The sequence below is a fragment of the Gopherus flavomarginatus genome, chromosome 4 (genome assembly GCF_025201925.1).
Source record: "Gopherus flavomarginatus isolate rGopFla2 chromosome 4, rGopFla2.mat.asm, whole genome shotgun sequence".
In the NCBI taxonomy this organism is placed as follows: Eukaryota; Metazoa; Chordata; order Testudines; family Testudinidae; genus Gopherus; species Gopherus flavomarginatus.
In genome coordinates, this window is record NC_066620.1 from 210,739,623 (window position 1) to 210,762,611 (window position 22,989).

Genomic DNA, 22,989 nt, shown 5'->3' on the forward strand with positions numbered 1-22,989 from the left:
GTTAATCTACCTCCCTGAGATGCAGTAGCTTAGTTGACAAAAGAATTCTTCTGTTGACCTAACCTTACCTACACTGGGAGTTAGGTCAGCTTAACTACCTCACTCAAAGGGATGGATTCTTCACACTCCTGAGCGATATAGCTGAGTTGATCTAAGTTTTCAGTGTAGACCTGGCTTAAGTATTGTATCACGTACCTACCAACCTTTGGGTTCACAGCACTTTCCAGTTTAATAACATATACAGATTTAGGCCAGGATCCTAAAATGCATTACACTCACACCTGTCGTAGTATAATTCCCAATTCTGGACCTTAGCATCCAAAATATGGGTACTAGCATGAATTCCCCTAAGCTTAATTACCAGCTTAGATCTGATAGGCTGCCACCAATCAGGAACTTTTAGGGCCTGATACCCTCTGGTCCCCCCTAAACCTTCCCAGGGGACCCCAAGACCCAGATTCCTTGAGTCTCACAACAAAGGGAAATAAGCCATTCCCTCCCCCCTCCCTTCTTCCTCCCAGCTCCTTCCCGCCCTGGGAACACTAGGAGATCGCCTGATTCAACTTTTTGAATCACCACACCAAGAGCAGTGTTACCTTCCCCCTCACCCAGGGGCAATACAAGCTGCGTGAATATAACACAAAGAGAAAATTTATCCTTCCCTTCTCCCCACCAATTCCCTTGAACCTTAACTAGGAGAAAAAAATCAAACAGGTCTTAAAAGCAAAACTTTTAATTAAAAAGAAAGAAAAAAGTAAAAGGTTTCTCTCTGCACTTTAGATGATAAAAAGTTACAGAGTCTTTCAACTATAAACAATAGAAAGAAACTTTCTCCATCAGAAACACCATTTAAGCTACTTCCAGCAAGTACACATATGCAAATGGAAAAAAAAACAAATTAAAGGACTAGGACCGCCTTTTCTTACTTACAATTCTGAATAGATAAGAGACTGTAGCAGGGAGATTGGCAGAAACCTGGTTGCACCTCTAGTCCCGTCCAGGACCCAGAGAGAACAAAACCAAACCCAAAACCCACAAACAAAGGCTTCCCTCCCAGGAGATTTGAAAGTATCTTGTCTTCTGATTGGTCCTCTGGTCAGGTGTTTGGGGTCCCTGTTTGTTAACCCTTTACAGGTAACAGAGACATTAACCCTTAACTATCTGTTTATGATAACACCGAGCCCCAATGACTTCATGGGCTCTGGCAGGACTGGGGCCTTAATATGCTCGTTTCCTTGAGCTGGAATTTACATCTTCCAGTGCCAATGTAGACACACCTGAAGACTGGCACTATGCCATGCAAGAGAAACATTCACCACAGCCTGCAAGGAGCCAATCGGCTTTTGGTTTATCCAGTTTTCCTTTCCCAGCTCTCCATCACTTCTAAAAAAGGACCATCAACAATTCTGCAAGTTTGTTAGTTAATTGTCTTAAGCTCATGCTCACATGCTTTAAATTGTGACTCAGATACCCAAAAACCACGAGCCAAGAGGTCGGTTTTTTAAAAATAATATACATGAAAGACTTTTTATTTGCTTTGTGGATTTTGAATGGCAGGTTACATTTTCAAGATCTTCCACTCAACCATGAGGACTACAAACTTGATTTTGTTTTTAAATGAAAGATGAGCTTTTCACATATCCAAATGCAAGAGCTGGGACTTCAAGAAAAATACCACATAATGTGAGACTGACAATAAAAGTCACAAGAGTTGGCAACACTAGAACACATTCAATGTTACCAAGCATCCATGGCATTTTAAAGACTAACGATACTGAGGTTTTAGTATAGCTGTTTTAACAATGTCTTAGTTACTTTCTAGTTCTTCATACCTCCTTTTTCCTTTTCCCTGTTAAAGACCAATTTACAAAGCAGTGAAACAAACCAGCCACTTTAGAATAATTAATTTCATCCATCTCATTAATTAATGGACATTCTCTAGTACTTTATCTCCATATATGTTTGTATGAGCCTTTTATTCTCCTTAACCCCTTTGGCTAACATTAATTCAATTTGCTTTGTTTAGTGCCCTCTTTTTCCTGCAAGATTTTACTAACTGTGAAAGGATCAGCAAGCAAAACTAAGGTGGGGGGGGGGAGGATGGAGGAGAAAGGACTGCAGGTACTCTGTGTGAGTGACGGCTATGACGTGCTAATGCTGTCAAACTCTACTGCCTATATAATAAAATATCTGCAACCATTGCAGATCTTGTGTTGTAATCATGTACTGTATCCTCTGATGAGTTACCAAAAGCCAGCCTGATGTAAAATACTAGTGAAACATGGTGTATGTCAGTTTTGAACCAAACCACTTAAAACCACAAGACCTATTTTGGTCATGTTTACTTAGATTCCAAATAGAAAAAAAAATATAAAATGCCAAATATATTTGTATTTTGCATGTGGAGGCCCAATCCTCAGCTGATGCAAGGCGGCAGAACTCCATTGGCGAGCCTATGGTATCTAAATATTTATAATGCACCTAAGACAGACAAGGTGAGTGAGATAATATCTTCTATTGGACCACATTCTGATGGTGAAAGAGAAAAGCTTTTGAGTTATGCAGAGCTCTTCATCAGATCTTGATCACAGCATCCCTGCGGATAAAAATTCCATGCTTAAACAATAAGAGTATAGAAGTAGGAATATATTACTGACCACCTAACTGGCGTGGTGATGGTGATTGTGAAATGCTCAGGGAGATTAGAGAGGCTACAAAAAACAGAAAACCCAATAATAATGGAGGATTTCAACTATCCCCATATTGACAGGAACATGTCACCTCAGGACTGGTCCAGAGATAAAATTTCTAGACGCCATTAATGACTTTTTGGAGCAGATAGTCCAGGGACCCACAAGGGGAGAAGCAATTCTTGATTTAGTCCTAAGTGGAGCACAAGATCTTGTCCAAGAGGTGAATATAGCGGAACTGCTCAGTAATAGTAACCAATGCGATTAAATTCAACATCCTTATGGCGGAGGGTGAGAGGGGGGTGGAGCGCATTCCACAGAAACGCAACACGGTAGCATTTAAGTTAAAAAAGGGGAAATACACAAAAATGAGGAAGCTAGTTAAATGGAAATTAAAAGGAACAGTCACAAAATTGAAATGCCTGCAAGCTGCATGGAAACTTTTTAAAAACACCATAACGTAGGCTCAAACTATGTGTCTACTCCAAATTTAAGGAAAAAAATGTTAAAAAAGACAGAAAAAATGTCACCATGGCTAACAACAGAATAAAAGACATGGTGAGAGACAAAAATACGTCTCTTCAAAAATAGGAAGTCAAATCCTACTGAAGAAAAGGAACAAACTCTGGCAAGTCAAATGTATAAGTATAATTAGGCAGGGCAAAAAAGAATTTGAAGAACATTTAGCAAAAGCCATAAAAACTAATAGATTTTTTTTTTTTTAAGTACATCAGAAGCAGAAAGCTTCCAAACAATCAGAGAGACCACTGGATGATAGAGACGCTAAAGGAGCACTCAAGGAAGACCAGGCCATTGTGGAGAAGCTAAATCAATTCTTTGAATCAGAGGTCAGGGAGATTCCAACACCTAAGCCATTCTTCTTAGGTGACAAATCTGCAGAATTCTCTGAAGTGGTCAACTAACATGTGGACAAGAGTGATCAGTGGATAGAGTGTACTTGGACTTTTTCTGAAAGCCTTTGACAAGATTCCTCACCAAAGGCTCTTAAGCAAAGTTAGCAGTCATAGGATAAGAGGGAAGATCCTCTCATGGATCAGTTACTACTACTACTAGATATATCTACCCTAGCACTTTTGTTGGTAAAACTGTCAATCAGAGGTGTGAAAAAGAAACACACATCCCTGACTGACTTAAGTTACACCGGCAGAAGTTCTGGTGTGTACAGCGCTATGTCAGCAGGAGACACTCTCCCACCAACATAGCTACTGCTGCTCATTGGGAATGGTTTAAATGATGCCACAAGAACCCGGGGTCACACAATGAAATGAATAGGCAGCAGGTTTAAAACAAACATAAGGAAGTACGTCTTCATACAATGCACAGTGAACTGGGGAACTCATTGCCAGGGAATGCTGTGAAGGCCAAATATATAACTGGATTCAAAAAGGAATTAGATAAGTTCATAGAGTGTAGATCCATCAATGGCTATTAGTCAAGATGGTCAGGGACGAAGCCCATGCTCTAAGTCAGCGATTCTCAAACCAAAGTGGGTCTGGACTGCATTTTAATGGGGTCACCAAGGCTGCAGTTAGACATGCTGTGCCCGAGGCCAAAGCCCAAGCTGCATTGCTCGGGGGCCAAAGCCAAAGACCAAGGGCTTCAGCCCTGGGTGGTGGAGCTCAGGTTACAGGCTCCTGGCTTGGGGTTGAAGCGCTTGGGCTTCAGCTTTGGCCCACCTGGGGCAACGGGACTCAGGCAGGCTTAGGTTTCAGTCCCCGCTCCAGGGGTTGTGTAGTAATTTTTGTTGTCAGAAGGGGGTTGCGGTGCACTGAAGTTTGAGAACGCCAGCTCTAGGTGCACCTGAGCGTCTGACTGCCAGAAGCTGGGACTGGACGACAGGGGATGGATTACTTGATGAATAGCCCTGTTCTGTTCATTCACCTTGAAGCATCTGGCACCAGCCACTGTCAGAAGACAGAATACTGGGCTAGACAGACCTTTGGTCTGACCCAGTATGGCCGCTCTTATCTTCTTATCTGAACCAAAAAGGTGCAGAAGGAAGATGTGCCACCTCTGCAGCATTGTTCTCTTGGGCCCAGTCCTGCCAAAGCCACTCTGTGAATTCAGGCTGTGTTGGTAGGATAGCTGCTCTCCATAGCCTTTCTCTGTCCCTTCTGGCCCGCTCTGTAGTTTTAAATTCTCCACCTTTACAGGTTGGAAACCTCCTTGAGGGACCAGCAGACTGAGTGTGGTCCCCCCAGAATTAACTTCTCCTGAGGGAACCCGAGCTGGACTCTAGCCTCTGAGACCCTGCTGACTGAGGAGATGGAATGCCTGGCCAGATCCAAGTAACTCTGTCCTGTTGTGACAATCTGGCCTACAAATATACCTGAACTGTGACCTGAGCTGCAAGGAGTACGTCAATGTTCACAAGATGTTACATTAATCTGTAAAATAAACGTGGATGGGAAAAATACAAAATAGATATGGAATAACAGAATGAGTCTAAACAAAAAGGCTAAGTTATATGATTCAAGGACTGTGTTTAAGTTATGCTTGTTAAAAACAGGAGATATGGAGCCAGAAGTTAATGAACCAAAATTGATATATCAGATATTAGGCCTAATTGGAAGGCAAGATAACGAGGAGATGGTCCATTTCACCCATCAATCCCTTTTTGGATCCTTAAAAGAAAGATTTGGTGGGGACAGTATACAAAAAGAGAGACTAAAAGAACAGACAGAGGCTACTGGAGTGAGCTTCAACATCATGGCTATCACCTTTACTGTTTTCTGGAACACTGGATCTAACATCATCCTGTTCCTAAGAAATGTCCTGGCCAGAATGGGCCAGAGAGAGAAAGAGAGAGAGAAGGATCCAAATGACATTGTCACCCCTATCAGATCCAACTAAATCCCAAATATCATCTGGGATGACAGTTATTACCATTCTTAATACATCTAAGACTTCCAGACAAGTGGGCTTTTCCTTTTAAGACTGGACTTAACAACAACAGCAGCAACATCTCTACCCTATCTCAACTACCTTCATCTATTTTCCCCACAAGGAGAGTTACTGACATCTTTGATACTATCGAAGAGACTGTCAAGCAACAGGGAGGGGCTCCTTTTAAAAACTCCAGCTGGAGGGAAAGGGAACCAGGGGTGTTGTTAAAATGAAAGCATTGTTTAATACTTTACATTTCACCTGCTTTAACTGTTTTATCTTCTTTTCTGTATCTTTAATAAAAGGTTAAAAAGGATTTTTAATGGTGTGTTTGCTGTAGTGCTATGCAGGCTGAGGTCTCTATATACCAAGCCCTGGACCTCACTTAACACTGTTTAATGTTAGACAGTGACAGGGTCATGTTAATGCCTTTGGCTCATTTGTTCCATCTGAATCAATACAACAGCCCCTACTCCCATGCCCCGACAGAAGAAACTGCAAGTCTAAACATAACATTTCCCCGCCCCTGAAGAACTGCAGGGTCTCAACGCGTGGATGAGACGATATTGTAGGGAGGAGGGGTTTAGATTTATTAGGAACTGGAGAGCTTTTCAGGAAAGGGGAAGCCTGTACAGGAAGGATGGGCTCTACTTAAACCAAAATAGAACCGGACTACTGGCACAAACTTAAAAAGGTTGCAGAGCAATTTTTAAATTAAGGGCTGGGGGAAAGACGACAGGTATGGAGGAGTATGTGATTCGGACACAGACACCCCTTAGGGGAGGATCTATTTATGGAGATTCTCTACATCCTAGTAACAAGGAGAGGATGGAAAATGATAAAATATGGGTAGGACCTGAGGAGAAACAGTCAAATGAAAAAGAATCTCATTGAATTACATCACATAATGGCTGACAACTAAAAGGTGACTTTTTTTTGACTTTTTTTAAGTGCTTACATACAAATGCTAGAAGTCTAAATAAGAAGATGGGTGAACTGCAGTGCCTCATATTACATGAGGATATTGATATATCAGGCATCACTGAAACTTGGTGGAATGAGGATAATCAATGGAACACGGTAATACCATGGTAAAAAATATATTGGAAGGCCAGAACAGGTTGTGCTGGTGGCAGAGTGGCACTCTATGTGAAAGAAAGTAGAGATAAATGAAGTAAAAATTTTAAATGATCCAAACTGTACCAGAGAATCTCTATGGCTAGTAATTCCAAGCTTGCATAACAAGAACATAGCAATAGGGATATGCTACCAACCACCTGACCAGGATGCTGACAGTGACTATGAAATCCTCAGGGAGATTAGAGAGGCTATAAAAATAAAAAACTCAGTAATAATGAGAGATTTCAACTATCCCCATATTGACTTGATACATGTCACCTCAGGACAAGATGCAGAGATAAAGTTTGTTGACAGTTTAAATGACTTCTTCTTGGAGCAGCTAGTCCTAGAACTCACAAAAAGGGAGGTAATTCTTGATTTAGTCCTAAATTGAGCACAGGATCTGGTCCAAGAGGTGAATATAGCTGAATCGTCTGGTACTAGTGACCATAATATAATAAAACTTAACATCCCTGTTGTGGGAAAACACCAAAGCAGCCCACCATGGTAGCAGTTAATTTTAGAAAGGGAACTACACAAAAATGAGGAGGTTAGTTAAACAGAAATGAAAAGGTACAGCGCCAAAAGTAAAATCCCTGCAAGCTTCATGAAAACTTTTTAAAGACACCATAATAGAAGTTCAACTTAAATATATACCCCAAATTTAAAATATACTAAAGGAGAAAAAGAGTGCCACCATGTCTGAACAACAAAGCAAACGAAGCAATTAGAGGCAAAAAGATATTCTTTAAAAAGTGAAAGTTAAATCCTACTGAGGAAAATAGAAAGGAGCGTAAACTCTGGCAAGTGAAGTGCAAAAATATAATTAGGAAGGCACAAAAAGATTTTGAAGAACAGCTAGCCAAAGACTCAAAAAGTAAGATACATGAGAAGCAGGAAGCTGCTAAATAACCAGTGTGGTCACTGGACGATTGAGATGCTAAAGTAGCACTCAAGGACGATAAGGCCATTGCGGAGAAACTAAATGAATTCTTTGCACTGGTGTTCACGGCTGAGGATGTGAGGGAGATGCCCCGATCTGAGCCGTTCTTTTTAGGTGACAAATGTGAGGAACTGTCACAGTTAGAGGAGTCATTAGAGGAGGTTTTGTAACAAACTGATAAATTAAACAGTAATAAGTCACCAGGACCAGATGGGATTCACCTGAGAGTTCTGGAGGAATTCAAATGTGAAATTATAAAACTACTAACTGTGGTATGTAACTTATCATTTAACTCAGCTTCTGAACCAGATGCCTGGAGGACAGCTAATACAACGCTGATTTTTAAAATGGGTCCAGAGGTGATCCCGGCAATTATAGGCTGGTAAGTCTAACTTCAGTATAAGGCAAATTGGTTGAAACTATAGTAAAAAACAGAATTATCAGACACATAGATGAACATAATTTGTTTGGAAAGAGTCAACATCATTTTTGTAAAGGCAAATCATGCTTCACCAATCGATTAGACTTCTTGGAGGGGAGGTCAACAAGCTTGTGGACAAGGGTGTTCCAGTGGATATAGTGTACTTAGATTTTCAGAAAGCCTTTGACAGATTCCCTCACCAAAGCCTCTTAAACAAAGTAAGCTGTCATGGGATAAGAGGGGAGGCCCTCTCATGGATTGGTAACTGGTTAAAAGATAGGAAACAAAGAGTAGGAATAAATGGTCAGTTTTCAGAATGGAGAGAGGTAAATAGTGGTGTCCCCCAGGGATCTGTACTGTGACCAGCACAGTTTAACATATTCATAAATGATCTGGAAAAGGGGGTAAACCGCGAGGTGCCAAAATTTGCAGATGATACAAAACTACGCAAGATAGTCAAGTCCAAAGCAGTCTATGAAGAGTTACAAATGGACCTCACAAAATTGGGTGACTGGGCAAGAAAGCAGCAGATGAAATTCAATGCTGATAAATATAAAATAATGCACACTGGAAAACATAATCCCAACTCTACATATAAAATGATGGCATTCAAATTAGGTGTTATCACTCAAGAAAGAGATCTTGGAGTCATTGTGGATAGTTCTCTGAAAACATCCACTCAAATGTACAGCGACAGTAAGAAAAGCTAACAGAATGCTAGGAATCATTAGGAAATGGATAAATAAAAAGACAGAAAACATCATATTGCCTCTATATAAACCCATGGTACTCCCACATCTTGAATAATGCACGCAGATGTGGTTGCCCCATCTCAAATAAAGATATATTGGAATTGGAAAAGGTTCAGAAAAGAGCAAAAAAAAATGATTAGGCATATGGAACAACTTCCATATGAGGAGAGATTAATAAGACTGAGACTTTTCAGCTTGAAAAAGAGACGACTAATGAGGGATAATAGAGGTCTACAAAGTCATGACTGGTGTGGAGAAGGTAAATAAGGAAGTATTATTTACTCCTTCTCATAACACAAGAACTAGGGATCACCAAATGAAATTAATAGGCAGCAGGTTTAAAACAAACAAAAGGCAGTATTTCTTCACATAACACACAGTGGAACTTTTTACCAGAGGATGTTGTGGAGGCCAAGACTATAACAGGGTTCAAAAAAGAACTAGATAAGTTCATGGAGGATAGGCCCATCAATGGCTATTAGTCAGGATGGGCAGGGATGCAAAACCATGCTCTGAAAAGTCCCTAGCCTGTGTTTGCCAGAAGCTGGGAATGAGTGACAGGGGATGGATCACTTGATGATGACCTGTTCTGTTCGTTCCCTCTGAAGCACCTGGCATTGGCCACTGTCAGAAGACAGGATACTGGGCTAGATGGACCATTGGTCTGACCCAGTATGGCCATTCTTATGTTCTTCACGAATGTGCCCCACCAAGGAGCATGACTTTGCCCACCTGGACAGAAGAATATCTTTATCCACCACTGTAGTTCTAGATGGCAGAATGCAGCAGATGTTTAACAGCTCAGAGCAACCCTAAAGAACAAGCGTAGGGCAGCAACAGAATAAGAACTTCATGTCCTATTGAAATTGCATGATACTGTGACATTGAGCCAGAAAGGGTTAAGCAACTAGGAAGGTTAAAGGACCTAAATTCAACCTTTAGAGACATATTAGAAAAGTATGTGAATGGTAATTAGGGTCATTTCATGTTAGATAGACTAGAGCTTTGATATGCAAACCTGAATTGTTAGAGAACTGGGGGTAACACTAATTGTGTTTATTTATATCTTGCTAGACGTTAACCATGTGAACAGACGGTTCCTGTCTGTTGCTCTCTATTATTCAGAGATCAGAAGAGAATATTAACATTTAGATGAAGCTTGGGTGTAATAATATCTTTGTCTATATTTCTCTCTGAAGTTTGTAGTAAACTGTCTATGAACTGCTTAATAGATAATGACCGTATGCTGATGAACGCAACTAGTTACTTGTCTATGTACAGAAAATAGGTGATTCTACTTCAAAGCCACAATGCTCCACCCAAGGACTGCATGCTGTCAAGAGGCTGCCAGTGAACTATAAAAATAAATCCTGTATCGCAGATCTGCTTAAGCTTCATCAGGAGAAGTTTGAGTCGCAAGACTGACGTCCCCAGCTCAAGTCTGGGTCACCCTGATATTGGACTATAACCTATGGAACTAATTTTGAAAGAACTTTTTGCAACTCTGAAGCTCACCATCTCTGCTATGAAACTGACCTAAGAACTTTATTCCTATCTGTATGTATAATGATCTTTTAACCAATACTCTCCTCCTTTTCTTCTAAAATAAATTTTAGTTTAGTTAGTAAGTATTGGCTGTATGCATGTATTTGGGTAAGATCTGAAATATTAATTGACCTGGTGGGTAATGTGTCCGATCCTTTGGGATTGGTAGAACTTTTTATATGAAGAACAAGATTTTCAGTAATCCTCCTCACCATTTTTGGCTTGACTGTCTGGGTGGAAACCCAAGGCTGGACTGTTTCAAGGGAACTGTGTTTCTGGCTTCTGGGTAACCAGTAAGGTATTGTAGAAGCTGTTTTGTTGTTGGCTTGGTGAATTTAAGTATTAGAATAGCCACCAGTTTTGGGGATTGTCTGCCCCATTCTTTGCAGTTTGCCCCGATTGAGCAATCTCAGTGTGGACTCCCTTGCACCCTGGTCACAGATACGTCTAATGGAATTTAATTATTCTAATGGAAATCAGGCCAGAACATCAGGGCTAATATCTCTATTTTTGAGAGACGCTTTGGGCTCCTTAATAGCCACAAGTGGTCATGTTTCTCTATCCTGCCTGCTGACATGAATGTGATGTACACTGGCCATCACTAAAGAGATTTCTTTCTGCAGGTCCTCTGGGTCTGGCAACCTCCATTAAAATGCATTGCTCTAACCCACAAGCTGTGAAAGACTCATGAGATTGCAGAAATGGCTGCGCTTTTTGATGCAAAGCACTACACACATTTCATATGATGTGTAGACATCTAGATATGGGCTGAAGCCAAAATGTTGAGAACTAGATCCTAAACTTATATGATTTTTGAATCGCAATTCTAATAAATTCATGTCAATTGTGACCTGCAAGATGCAAACATGTTCAGATACACATCAGCAATGTACAGTATAAACTGCTGTCGCAGGTAATAGTATTATTCTTCATCCCATTAAGCATGTCATCTACACTCCTAATTTTGTTTTATAAAAAGATCATTTGCAACAGATTACTGTTTTTTGGGTGCCACTAAATATGACCTTGTCCCTTGACTTTAACATATGATTTGTCTTCCCTCTTTAAAATTACATTTACCAGTGAGTTATGACCCTTTCAACCATAAAAATGGTAACAGTATTCTCTGGATAATGTCTATCCGGCACAAAGCTGATAAACGGTAACTACAGAGAGGTTTAAATCAACACAGAGTTGCTTGCAGTTGGTTGCTGATATAAACTTCTTAATCACAGAGTTTTTATTCTGTGTTTGTGAATTTTGTGCTGATGAGAAGTGCTGACCTTGCAGCCTTGGTGACTATTTCTCTATCCACTAAACAGGTACAGTGCACACAGAAGCTGTACAAGGTTCCCTCACACTGCCCCCATAACATACAGTTAAGTCTCCCTTGAATCTTAGGCCTCTTTGATGAGACCACCAGCAAGAGTATCACTTGCTACCGATTATGGTGGTGCTTTTTATGCAGTTTATTTGGCCAGTTTGACTGAGACCAAATAACTCATTTCACACAAGCTAACTGGCTGAGCTAATAATTTAATGTCATAACCAAATCAGGCTGGATTTCAACCAATGGCTTTGACGCAAAAGTCTATTCTGCCTTCAGCGATCCAGGCTGTCAATGTTTTAGCCTCTCCATATATACACATTGTACATTATGCCCAATTTATACTATATAAAATGTTTTTCTCCTAAGACATCTTTATATAAGTCCCCAGCCATCAAGAAGAGGCTTCAGCCCTCTCGTCTCTTCATTTTCTCCCCTCCCTTTTCTGCCTTTCATCTTTCCTGGTTTACCAGTGCAGCTCATCCCTGCAGAGACCTCAAGCAAGAGAGCTGCCTTTAAAGCTATGATCATTCCACACAACAGCCAGCATGGAACACAGGGTGAATAGTGTAACTAGCTTCCCTTAGTTTGGTAGTGCCCACTACTACCAGCTCCAAGAGATAGAGACTTCAAGGTTGTTTCCCATCCACCTGTAGGTAAGACAGGCTTTAGGAATAAGTTAAGTTATGACACACAGGGCACAACATCGTAAGGGGCACTAGAACTAGAACCATTAATATGCCAGTTCTAGACTGTTCTTCAAAAACTATCACGTTTTCTGCTCACGCTGTTGCCTCTTCACAAGGGTATGCCATTTTTGTCTTAGCTATGCACAGCAGGCAGCTGTCTCTCTGATAAATCCCAGAAATGTCCCAGAATCCTTTGTGATATATTAAGGCCATGTCTACACTGATAGGTAGATCAGCTCTGCTGCAATCTCGCAGTGGTGTCAATGTAGCAGGTCTGGTGAAGACCAGCTAAGTCGATGGCAGAGCGCTCTCCCAAGGACTCCAATTCTCCAGCTCCCCAAGAAGAGTAAGTCAGTGGGAGAGTGCTCCCGTCAGCACAGCACAGTGTAGACACCGCACTAAGTTGACCTAAGCTATGTTGTCTTCAGTTACGTTATTCATGTAACTGAAGTAGCATAACTTAGGTCGACTTACCATGGTAGTCAAGACAAGGCCTCAGGAACGCCATCTTTGAAGCTACAGTCAGTGCTACGAATGCTGGGTTGCAATTAAGAACTAAGGACATGAGTCTCTTCTCTGTAACACTTATAGATTCATAGATTGTAGGGCTGGAAGGGACCTCAAGAGGTCATCGAGTCCAGTCCCCTGCCCTCATGGCAGGACCAAATACTCTCTAGACTATCCCTGATAGACATTTAAAGCAATGTAAAGCAATAGTATCTCCGGATACTTCAATGGAGTTTTACCAGTATACAAGAGAAAAATCAGGCCTTAAAAGTGCTCGTTGTGTCAATAAATACAGAGCCATCCCTACATGTAAGATAGCATAATTAGCTTTTACAGTTGCATGCCTTAATTCTGATTTTCAAAGAGGACTCCACTCCCATTCATCCTGATCCACAAACATAAATGCAACACTTCTAATGACTGCTCTAGTCCTAAGGAAACAAAACCTAAGGCTTCCTAAGAGTGAAATCAGACTAACTGATCTACCAAGTTTAAGTATTGCTGATTCTGTTTATGAATGCAAAACACTGTCTTATGAATGCAGAACACTGCCATATGCTTTCCATCAAAATGGTGACAGTTAATAAGAGCAGTCTGAAACTTCTGAAAATAAATCCAATGTAATCAAATACTCACAGCTACACAAATCAGAGAACACAGGCTGAGAGCGGAATATCAACTATCAGCACACCACTCCTTTAGGGGGTCCTCTGGTTTCTGAACTAGCTTTAAAACAAAAAAACAAAATAAAACAGCCCCTCATTCTGGTTCTCTCTGTAAACTATTGTTCTATTTAGTCTTTGGAATTCTCTACAGCTGATCAATTGTAGTCCAGTGGATAGCAGCTGGTTGGTATTAAGCAGATCTGAGCTCTAGTCCTGGTTTTACCACTGACACTCCAGTGTCACCTTGGGCAAGTGACTTAAGCCCTGCAGCAGTTTCCTCTCTGTAAAATGAGGATAATAATGTTTGCCCACCTTTGTAAAGCACTTTGAGATCTACCATACAGATAAACGCTACATAAAAGCCGATTATTTTCATAATCAAAGTCTTACAAAATGTTTACCTCTGACTGAGCACAGGATCCTGCAGTTCCTGAGTTCTACTACTAGCTCTGACATCTACCTCCTCTGCGGTCTGAGATAGAGACACACAGTATGTTTACTCTACAGGTGCTATGGTGGCACAGCTGCAGCTATGCTGCTATACCATAGACACTTGCTACAGCGATGAAAGGTTTTTTTTAAGTCATTGTAAAATCCTCAAGAATTTTTCCACCTAGTCGTGTTTATACCAGAGCTTAGGTGTGTTTAACTACAGCTCTAGGGGTTTTCACACCCAAGAGACATAGCTAGGGCGACCTATGTTTTAGGTGTAGCCCAGGCTTTAATCTCTCTGCTCCTCAAGTTCTCCATCTGTAAAATCAGGGCTATTATCACAGCAGAGTGGTAGGAATTAAAGAGGTTGGCTCTAGGGCAGACTCCACTATTTCTTTGCTGTGCCTGATAGGAGGACTACTGAACACGGGGGAGGACTATGAATGAACTCCCCGAGGAACTAAGGACTGTCACAAACCTTACCACCTTCCACTCCAAGTGCAAGGTGCGTTTATTTGACCTTGCCTTCTCTAACACAAATACAGAGCAATGTGTACATTAAAAAACAAAAAAATCCTACCAAAACTGGACGCTCTACTACATACACTTCTCCCCCTGGGGAGAGGCCAAGACAACAAACAACAGGTGACAGATGTGAGCCATGTCCCTTAATGCAGTGCTGAAAAGCACTCAGGGTATCTCTATACAGCAGCTGGGAGTGTGCTTCCAAGTGCAGGCAGATAGACATGCATTAGCTCTGCTCGAGCCAGCGCTCTAAAAAAAGCAGCATGGGAGGCAGCTTGGGCTAGTTTTTTATATATATATATATATATATATATATATATATATATCAGGGTTGGAAGGGACCTCAAGTCGTGATCTAGTCCAACCCCCTGCTCAAAGCAGGACCAATCCCCAGACAGATTTTTGCCCCAGATCCCTAAATGGCCCCCTCAAGGACTGAACTCACAACCCTGGGTTTAGCAGGCCAATGCTCAAACCACTGAGCTATCCCTATAAGCCTGTCTGACCTCCTGGTTATGTACTCAAGTGACCAGCTCGAGTAGCTGGCCACACTGTCATTTTTAGCATGCTAGCTCGATCAGAGCTTGCACCTGTCTGTCTACCTGTGCTGATAGGCACCCTCTCAGCTGTCGTGTAGACATACCCTCTGATACTACAGTGATCAGCATGGTGTAAGAACCTACACAGAACAGAATGATAACTACAGAGTCCTGATGAAGAGACGGTGTCCAACCTCTGAGAAAAGGGTAAAAAAGGAGTTCTTTCACTGAAGAGTCAAAGCCTAAAGGCTTGCCACAAAGGGAAGGACAGTTTGTGCTTGGAGAGAACTGCATAGATCTCGAGGCCTGTGAAAGTGGATGACAGGACTCATGTTTTTACAGGGGGGGCTCTCTCACTTCAATGCACCTACGCAATAGGAAATGAGTCACAGTGGCAGGGAAACTGAGGCACAGTCTCATCTAGATGCCTGACTGGTATGTTGCACTTCTATAACTGTCAGAGCTTAACATCTAGCTGTGTTGCTGTTCCCTTTCAGTCTGAGTTCACTCCTCTTGCCTTTACCTGTCTCAGGACGGAATCTCGCAATTCTTCTGCTCTACCTTAGGTCCTTGTATGGCCCCCATTACTGCAGTGCTTAAGCATCTCAGAACCTTTCATGTATCTATCTTCACAGCACCCCTGAGGTAGGGAAGTGCTATTCTCCCCATTTTACAGATGAGGAACTGGGACAAAGGATAGACTTGGTCATACAGGAAGTCTGTGGTGGAGCAGAGATTTTAAGACCAGGACCAGAATACACACTGTCTGGTATAAATCAGCTCCTTAACACCCTGCAGGTCAGACTGGGTTTCAGCCACTTGCAATTCCTCCTTTTGGAAACCTGTGACCAGTGACAATCAGTGTTCTTAAAACCAAGTATTTTTACTCAGTAGTTGGAAAAAAGCATCCAAGAAATAAAGGAATTTAAAATAACCTATATACATATTTAGACTCATGTAATCTTACCCTTCACTGCAAGGTAAGGCCTTGTCTACACTAGAAGGAGTTTGCCAGTCGAGCTATATCAGTATAGATATAGCAGGAAACCCTGCTACTGTAGACACAGTTTATACCAGAAGCAGGGCCACCGAGAGGATTCAGTGGGCCTAGGGCAGGGCCGGGTTTTCGGTGGCAATTCTCCCTCTCAGAGAGAAGGACCCGCCACAGAATTGTTGCCTAAGAATGAAGCGGTGGCGGTAGAGCAGCCTAAGTGCCACCGATCGCAAGCTTTCGCTCCCCCCCCCCCGTCTCTTGCAGCGTTTGTACTCACTGGGCGGTGCTCCAAGGCTTCGGCAGCACTTCAGCGGCGGGTCCTTCACTTGTTCTGAGTCTTCCACTGCACTGAAGGACCCACCGCCAAAGACCCGGAGCGAGTGAAGGGCCCGTTGCCGAAATGCTGCCGAAAACCCAGAGCAGCTCGTGAGGCCCTGTGGGGCCCAGGGCAAATTGCCCCACCTGTCCCCCCTCTGGGCAGCCCTGACCAGAAGTGTGTGCTTTTGCCAGCATAGCTTATATCAGTTCCTTGAACACAAGCTATACTGGCAAAACCACTTTTTTGCTGATATTTTTCCAATCATAGATTATTAGGGTTGGAAGGGACCTCAAGAGGTCATCTAGTCCAACCCCCTGCTCAAAGCAGGACCCAACCCCAAATCCCTAAATGGCCCCCTCAAGGATTGAACTCACAACCCTGGGTTTAGCAGGCCAATGCTCGGAGCTAGACCTCCTGCCTGTATAAAAATATCATTAAAAAAAAATCACAACTCTAAACAACATTACTATACCAACAAAAGTTTGTAGTGTAAACCAGGTCTGAGTTAGATAGGCTTTCCTGTTAAATTACAGAATTAGATCAGAAGCAGTTTACAGTCTTCTAGCAAGCCCAGATCTTTCTGTGACCCACTCTGGTCACCACTCACAGCATGCCCTGCTCTTCTGTGAGAGGAACAGGGTCTCTCCGGGCTTGTCAGCACATGGAGACATAGTTATTCCTGAATAACTCCATTTGTAGACAAGCCCTAAACCTGGTTCTCTTTGACCCAGACCATTCAACCTGTTTTCTTCCAGTCAGCAGGGGCATCTGTCAGGGCTTATCCAGGAGAATGCACCCCTGATGCCTGCTCCATTGTTTGGGTAGTTAGACCCATTAGTCTCAATGGCTTGTAATCACTGGCCTGGAGACCAAGCCTCCCATGAGAGTGAAGGTGTTCAGACTGTCCGATCCCATCAGACGCCAAGTATATAATCACCACATTTTGGGATACAGACCAAAACATGCAATTAATATAGATACTTATGGTCATATTCCATCACAAGCCCTGTGAGGTAAGTAGATAATTCACCCCACTGTACAGATGGGGAAACTGATACAGGGAATTTATTTACTTTAGGTCACAGAGGGAATCAGTTTCAGAGCTGCAATCTGATTCTTGAGGCTCTCAAGTCTTGTACATCTCTAAAATTCTGCCATAGATTTGTATTAGATTTTAAGAGACCTTTAGGTTGACGGAACGGGGTTGGTTGTGTGGACGCAGTCATTTTAAAATTGACCTAACGTGGCTAAATTCGACCTAAACCCGTAGTGTAGACCAGGCCTTTGGTTCTTTTGAAGAACTCTTTCCTGTTGTGATCAAGAATTGCAAAATGAACCTCATTTTTGGGAGCCTTTGCAGTAGACTTGATACTGTTACCTCCTCTGTTATTTTTATTTTTAATTGGCTTCCCATACGGCCGCATATGAAAAGGATCATGATTTCACAACTGGTCCCATATGGATGGTAGGTTTGCACCACTATTGTTTATGGCCCTTCATTTTCTTCGTCTCAGTCACTTATCTGTTAAACCTATTCAGGCCTTTAAATAATCTATAGTTTAGTCTGGAAAAAATGTCAACGTGATACGCCATTATGTGAGTGTTTTCCCTCCATTCTAATATTCTTCCTCTAATCCTCAGCTGAAAAGCTGCCACCTCTAGGGTGGAAGACAGCAGCTGTTTCATAGTACACAGCGACATTCCACAACAATTCTGGAAAGCCACCGAAGAATACAGTATCCAACTAAAATTGCACAGAGAATTTAGAGAGGCAGAATGTAATTGAAATTAGGCCAGGACAGCAGAGCCAATAGTCTAAATCTACAAACCAGGCATTAAAATTGTGTTAAGAGTCTAATTCAGAGTTAAGGCTGACAGGCTGGGCTGTTCTTGTGCCTATACACAGCACAGGTGATCACTCAGGGTACGTCTACACAGCAATTAAAAACCTAGTCCATGCCAGCTGACTTGGGCTCACAGGGGCTCAGGCTAAGAGGCTGTTTAATTGCAGTGCAGATGTTCAGGCTTGGGACCCTCCTACCCTGCAGGGTCCTGGAGCCTGGGCTGCAGTGTAATTAAACAGCCTCAACAAGCCCAAGTCAGCTGGCACAAGCCCGTCACAGGTTTTCAACTGCAGAGCAGACATACCCTAAGTTCACCAGTCATTCTGCAGCCTGTAACACACAGATGTAACAGAGGGAGTAGAGGGCAGCGCTGACATTACCTCCAAGTTTCTTTCCTGGTGTGAATTAAACCTTTAAATTTTTAAATTGTGTCTCTAATCAATACTGAAATAAATCTGAAATATTTCCAGCTGTGGTAAAAGAAGATGGGCGTGGCTGAAAAGACCGGTAATATAAGAAGAAGCCTTTCACTTCTAAATTACTGGTTCAAATCCAGGAGCAACTAAAAGTCTCAGAGTTCTCTCCAGGAGCCTTTTTTAAACATGCTGGTGGTTTAGTCGACAGGTGGCCACAGCACAAAAACCATCTCCACTGTTACCCTTGCCATGAGCCTCAGTGTAAATATTTGTGGCATTGGTATTACACAGACAGATCTGAGTCCTGGAGGTGGTTCTTCCAGCACAGAATTGAGCACGTTCACAGAAAATGCTTGCAGTCTTGCTTCTTGCTACCTGTTCTGTGAACAGAAGAGTTCACTTTCCAACGTCAGGCAGTCTGGCACATTTCCTAAACTCTAAATCCAGTGGATCATTTACTGTGTGCCGCTGGGAGTGAGAGGTTGTTATGGTGAAAATCATATATAAGCATATAAGCTAGAAGGCCTAACTGAAAGCCCAGATTTAAAGACACCTGAATTCTGAGGCGTTTTGAATTCACACCCAAAGCTTTTTGGCTCGAGTTAAACAAAAGCAAAACAAAGATATAGAGCAGCATAAGGATACGTGCATTTATATTGCTTTTACAATTATCTTTAAAAACCCTAAGACAAGACAAAAACAGAGGAGAGATTCCAACTTAAACTGGTGCAACCAATTATTTCCACTCTAATAGACACTGTCTTGGGATTTTTGTTTTTATATATCACCACTCATATGGCCTCTGTATCCCCTTCTACTAACTCACAGGAAGGATGTTAAACGTTCTTGAGAGCACTGATGTTTAACCATTACGTCCGGGAGACATGATTTCCAGCACTGAATGGTAATGCTGTATGGTTCACCTCCAAGTTTCTAAGGCCATGTCTACACTACAGAGCCTATATGGGCATAGCTATCCTGGAAAAGCCCTCTAGTGTAGATGCAGCTTACGCTGACACAGGGAGTTTTGCTGGCATTGTAGGAACACCTCCTCCCTGAATATTAACTCTGCCGACAGAAGCACTCTTCTGTTGGCATAGCTGCTTTAATACTGGGGTTTTTATTGGCCTAGTTATGATGGCCAAGAATGTGGTTTTTTTTCCACACACCCCAAGTAACATAGCTATGTCAGTATACATTTTAAGTGTAGCCCAAATCTAAAAGTTACAAACATTTGTCTCCTGATCACAGCTATGACCATTCCTCTGTTCTCTTTACATTGAATTACAGAAACGTAAACTTTTGAACTTTCCCGGAGTGACTTCTTGTTGCTGTACTTACACTACTGGAAAGGTTCTGAGCATACTTTACATGAGGAGGGCAAGTCAGAAAACCTCTCAGGGGTCTTCAGCGTTATTTACCATTCTGTAACAGACAAGTTAGAGAAAAAATACCATTAAAATTTGCTCAGAACGTAAAGGCATTTTCATTTTTATTATCTATCTAATAACAGAACTCAGATACCACCGTGATGTGCAGCTTTATAAAAGCCTAGCCAGACAGAAAGACACACATTAAAATAAACTGAACTCACCATTCTGAGAGTAGAAAACAGGGACCACACTCTTAAATATGATAAATTAGGGAAAATCCCCCTCTGTAACCCTTGAATCTCCCATACAATCTTTCAATATTTTGTTGTATTCCAAGTACAGTTAGGGCTCCAGATTCATCCCATTGACATTAATCGGAGCTTCACCATTGATTTCAATTGTCCCTTAGTATATAATTCTTCACATTTAAACACCATACACATTACAATGATTCACGTTACCATTTGATGTTTATAGGCACCAAAAGGATGACTGGCCAAGTACTCTCTGCATCAGTATACAGGTCTGTCTCATCTTACGCTGGGGTTACGTTCTGCGGTCAGCACGTAAAGCAAAAACCGTGTATAGTCAAAATTACATCGAGTGTAATGGCGGGCGGAATCGCCCGCACTACAGGAACAGTATTTAAATTGTTATTTTTCTCTTTTTTTTTTTTTTGCTGACCGCGTAAAGCTAAAATCGCGCACATTAAATGCGTGTAAGATGCAACAGACCTGTAGGTATATTTTAAAATTGGAAATGTTAAGTCTCATTACTCTCATGGTATATATATAAAATCAAATATACACATCAATGTCCATAGAACTCTACCGAGAATGGAGGCATCTGGTTCTATAACCATGGGTCTCCAGTCTAAGAAATCCAGAGTCTCTATGGCCATGGGTAAAAATAATCTGTGAATCCATTTAGTACTCTGGAAAATGATGCTAGTCACGACTACTTATCTCCCTTCCAGGGGTGTATAAAGATTAGTTAATGTCTGCAAAAAGCTCTGAAGGTAAGTGCTAAATATTATGAAAACAAGTGACCTAATAACGCTTTCTTTAGCTACCATTTCTAGTGACTTGCTCCCCAAGGTGGCATGAGCTGGAAGCACTGCAAAGACAGACCTATCATCCATTTGAGACGAGGCAGGCAGGACATACTCAAGCAGACTACAAAGAGAGTTACTTGTATTATAGAATACTTCATTCAGTCTGGGGCAGACCACTCTAGCATTGCATTCCTATAACATGCATGATTGAAACTAGAATTATCAATGGAAAAGCCCTAGAATACAGAGGGACCCAGATGGCACCACACAAACTTACAGAAAAGCATGAAAAAAAGCTCAATTGTTGCCACACAACAGCACACCTTCCAGCTGGATAAGAAGCAATATTTTATCCCCTCGGTCCTATTAGCATGGATTTACGGGGAGAGAAAGGGTGCAGTTCATCTTCCCTGTGCTGAGTTTGGATCTTCCATTAAGATCAAGTGGTCAGATCCTGCACAATTTTGGGAACTGCAAGGGATGAGCATTGGTGGACACTGGTCCTGCTATCCTCTTTTCTATTTGTTCCAAAAAATTTGTGCCTGGGATAGCAGCCATGATACTGTGTTAAACGGACTGAAGGATGGGGAAAGACAGATTCATGTGTGCAGAGTCAGCCTTCCTCCTCCCCACTCAAATCTCCCTTTCCAAACATTGTTATACAGTAAGCTCCTCTTGTTAAATCTCTCAACTGCATTAAAAACGTTTTCCCTTGGCTAAAGTCATAAAAGAGATGAGATCATATTGTTGACCAACTGCCAAATTTCAGCTTTGAAAACCAAAGGAGTTTCTGTGTTAAACAGAAACAAAACATATATACAAACTTTCTAAAGGGCAGAAAGTCTAATTATAGTGAGTTCAGGATTCTAGCTCTGATGCTTGATCCTAGGCCAAAAGCAAGGAAGAAGCAGTGCAGATAGCCGCTAGAGTTAAAGACGATCACTTTCCATTGCCACAAAACAGAATTTTAAAAACTGAAGTGGGAGCTAGGTGAGTTATGAGGAATCAAAGAAGAGAAGGCTGCAGTGACTTAGGTGAAAGATGACCAAAGCACTGACAAGGATTTTAGTGGTGGTAAAGGAAAAGAAAGGATGCTATAGACTTCTGACATGTTATATATAAAGAACTGGAAACAACTGGATGAAAGTAGAGAATGGAGAAGAAGGAAACATCCAAAAAGGGCAACAAGCTTGTGGGCCTGGGTGATGGTTAGGATAGTAGGATTTCAATGGAAATGAAGAAAAAAGGCTTTGGGAGGAAATATGAGAAATTCAGTTTTTCCACATTAAAGGCTGGGGTGGATGTGGGATTTTCACATAGCAAACAGTCACAAATATCAGATGGAACAACAGGGCAGATTTGGGGTCCTTAGGGTAGCCACAGTAGCTGAAATTGTGAAAGTAGATGAAGTTAAACAGGAAAAAGAGGAGGGGAAACTAGTGACTCCTCCCACTAACATAGGGGCAGTGCCAACAGCCTCTGGAGACGAGTACAACTGATCTTCCTTGGCCAAAAGGAAAGATGGTCTAATGTTGATCAGGGAGAAACAGCAAAGGGCCTTCTCAAGAGACTCTCTGATTTAACTAACCCTGAGAAGAGAAACAATGAAAACATGCGTCTGACAAAGTGGGTATTCACCCACGAAAACTTATGCTCCAATATTTCTGTTAGTCTATAAGGTGCTACAGGACTCTGTCGCTTTTTAATGAAAACATAAAATCATAGAAATGTAGTGCTGGAAAGGACCTCAAGAGGTTATCTAGTCCAGCCTCCTGCACTGAGGCAGGCACAAGTACAGTAAAAGCTGTTTTATCCAGCATGTTGGGAGAACGGGGATGTCAATAAGTGAAAAATACCGGTTAACTAAGAGGGAGGAGTTTGGGTGCTGGAGAGGGCTCAAGGCAGGGGGTTGGGGCTGGAGGGGGATG

The 22,989-nt window shown here is 41.9% G+C and overlaps 1 protein-coding gene across 12 annotated transcripts in view; it reads right to left on the reverse strand.

Moving 5' to 3' along the window:
* Positions 1–21,223, reverse strand: part of HMBOX1 (homeobox containing 1) — a 102,593-nt gene extending 81,370 nt beyond the window's left edge. For 3 of the 12 annotated variants that reach the window (XR_007773781.1, XM_050948868.1, XM_050948866.1), the window contains exon 1: positions 19,976–21,206. Coding sequence is in view for 11 of the 12 variants with exons in the window: in XM_050948868.1 (XP_050804825.1) it covers positions 19,976–19,998 (23 nt within the window). In the remaining variant the exon portion in view is untranslated. Of the gene's footprint in view, positions 1–19,975 lie in introns of all 12 variants that reach the window. The other 9 variants (XM_050948878.1, XM_050948871.1, XM_050948872.1 and 6 more) reach the window with 6 other exon arrangements.
* Positions 21,224–22,989: the final 1,766 nt, after the last annotated feature.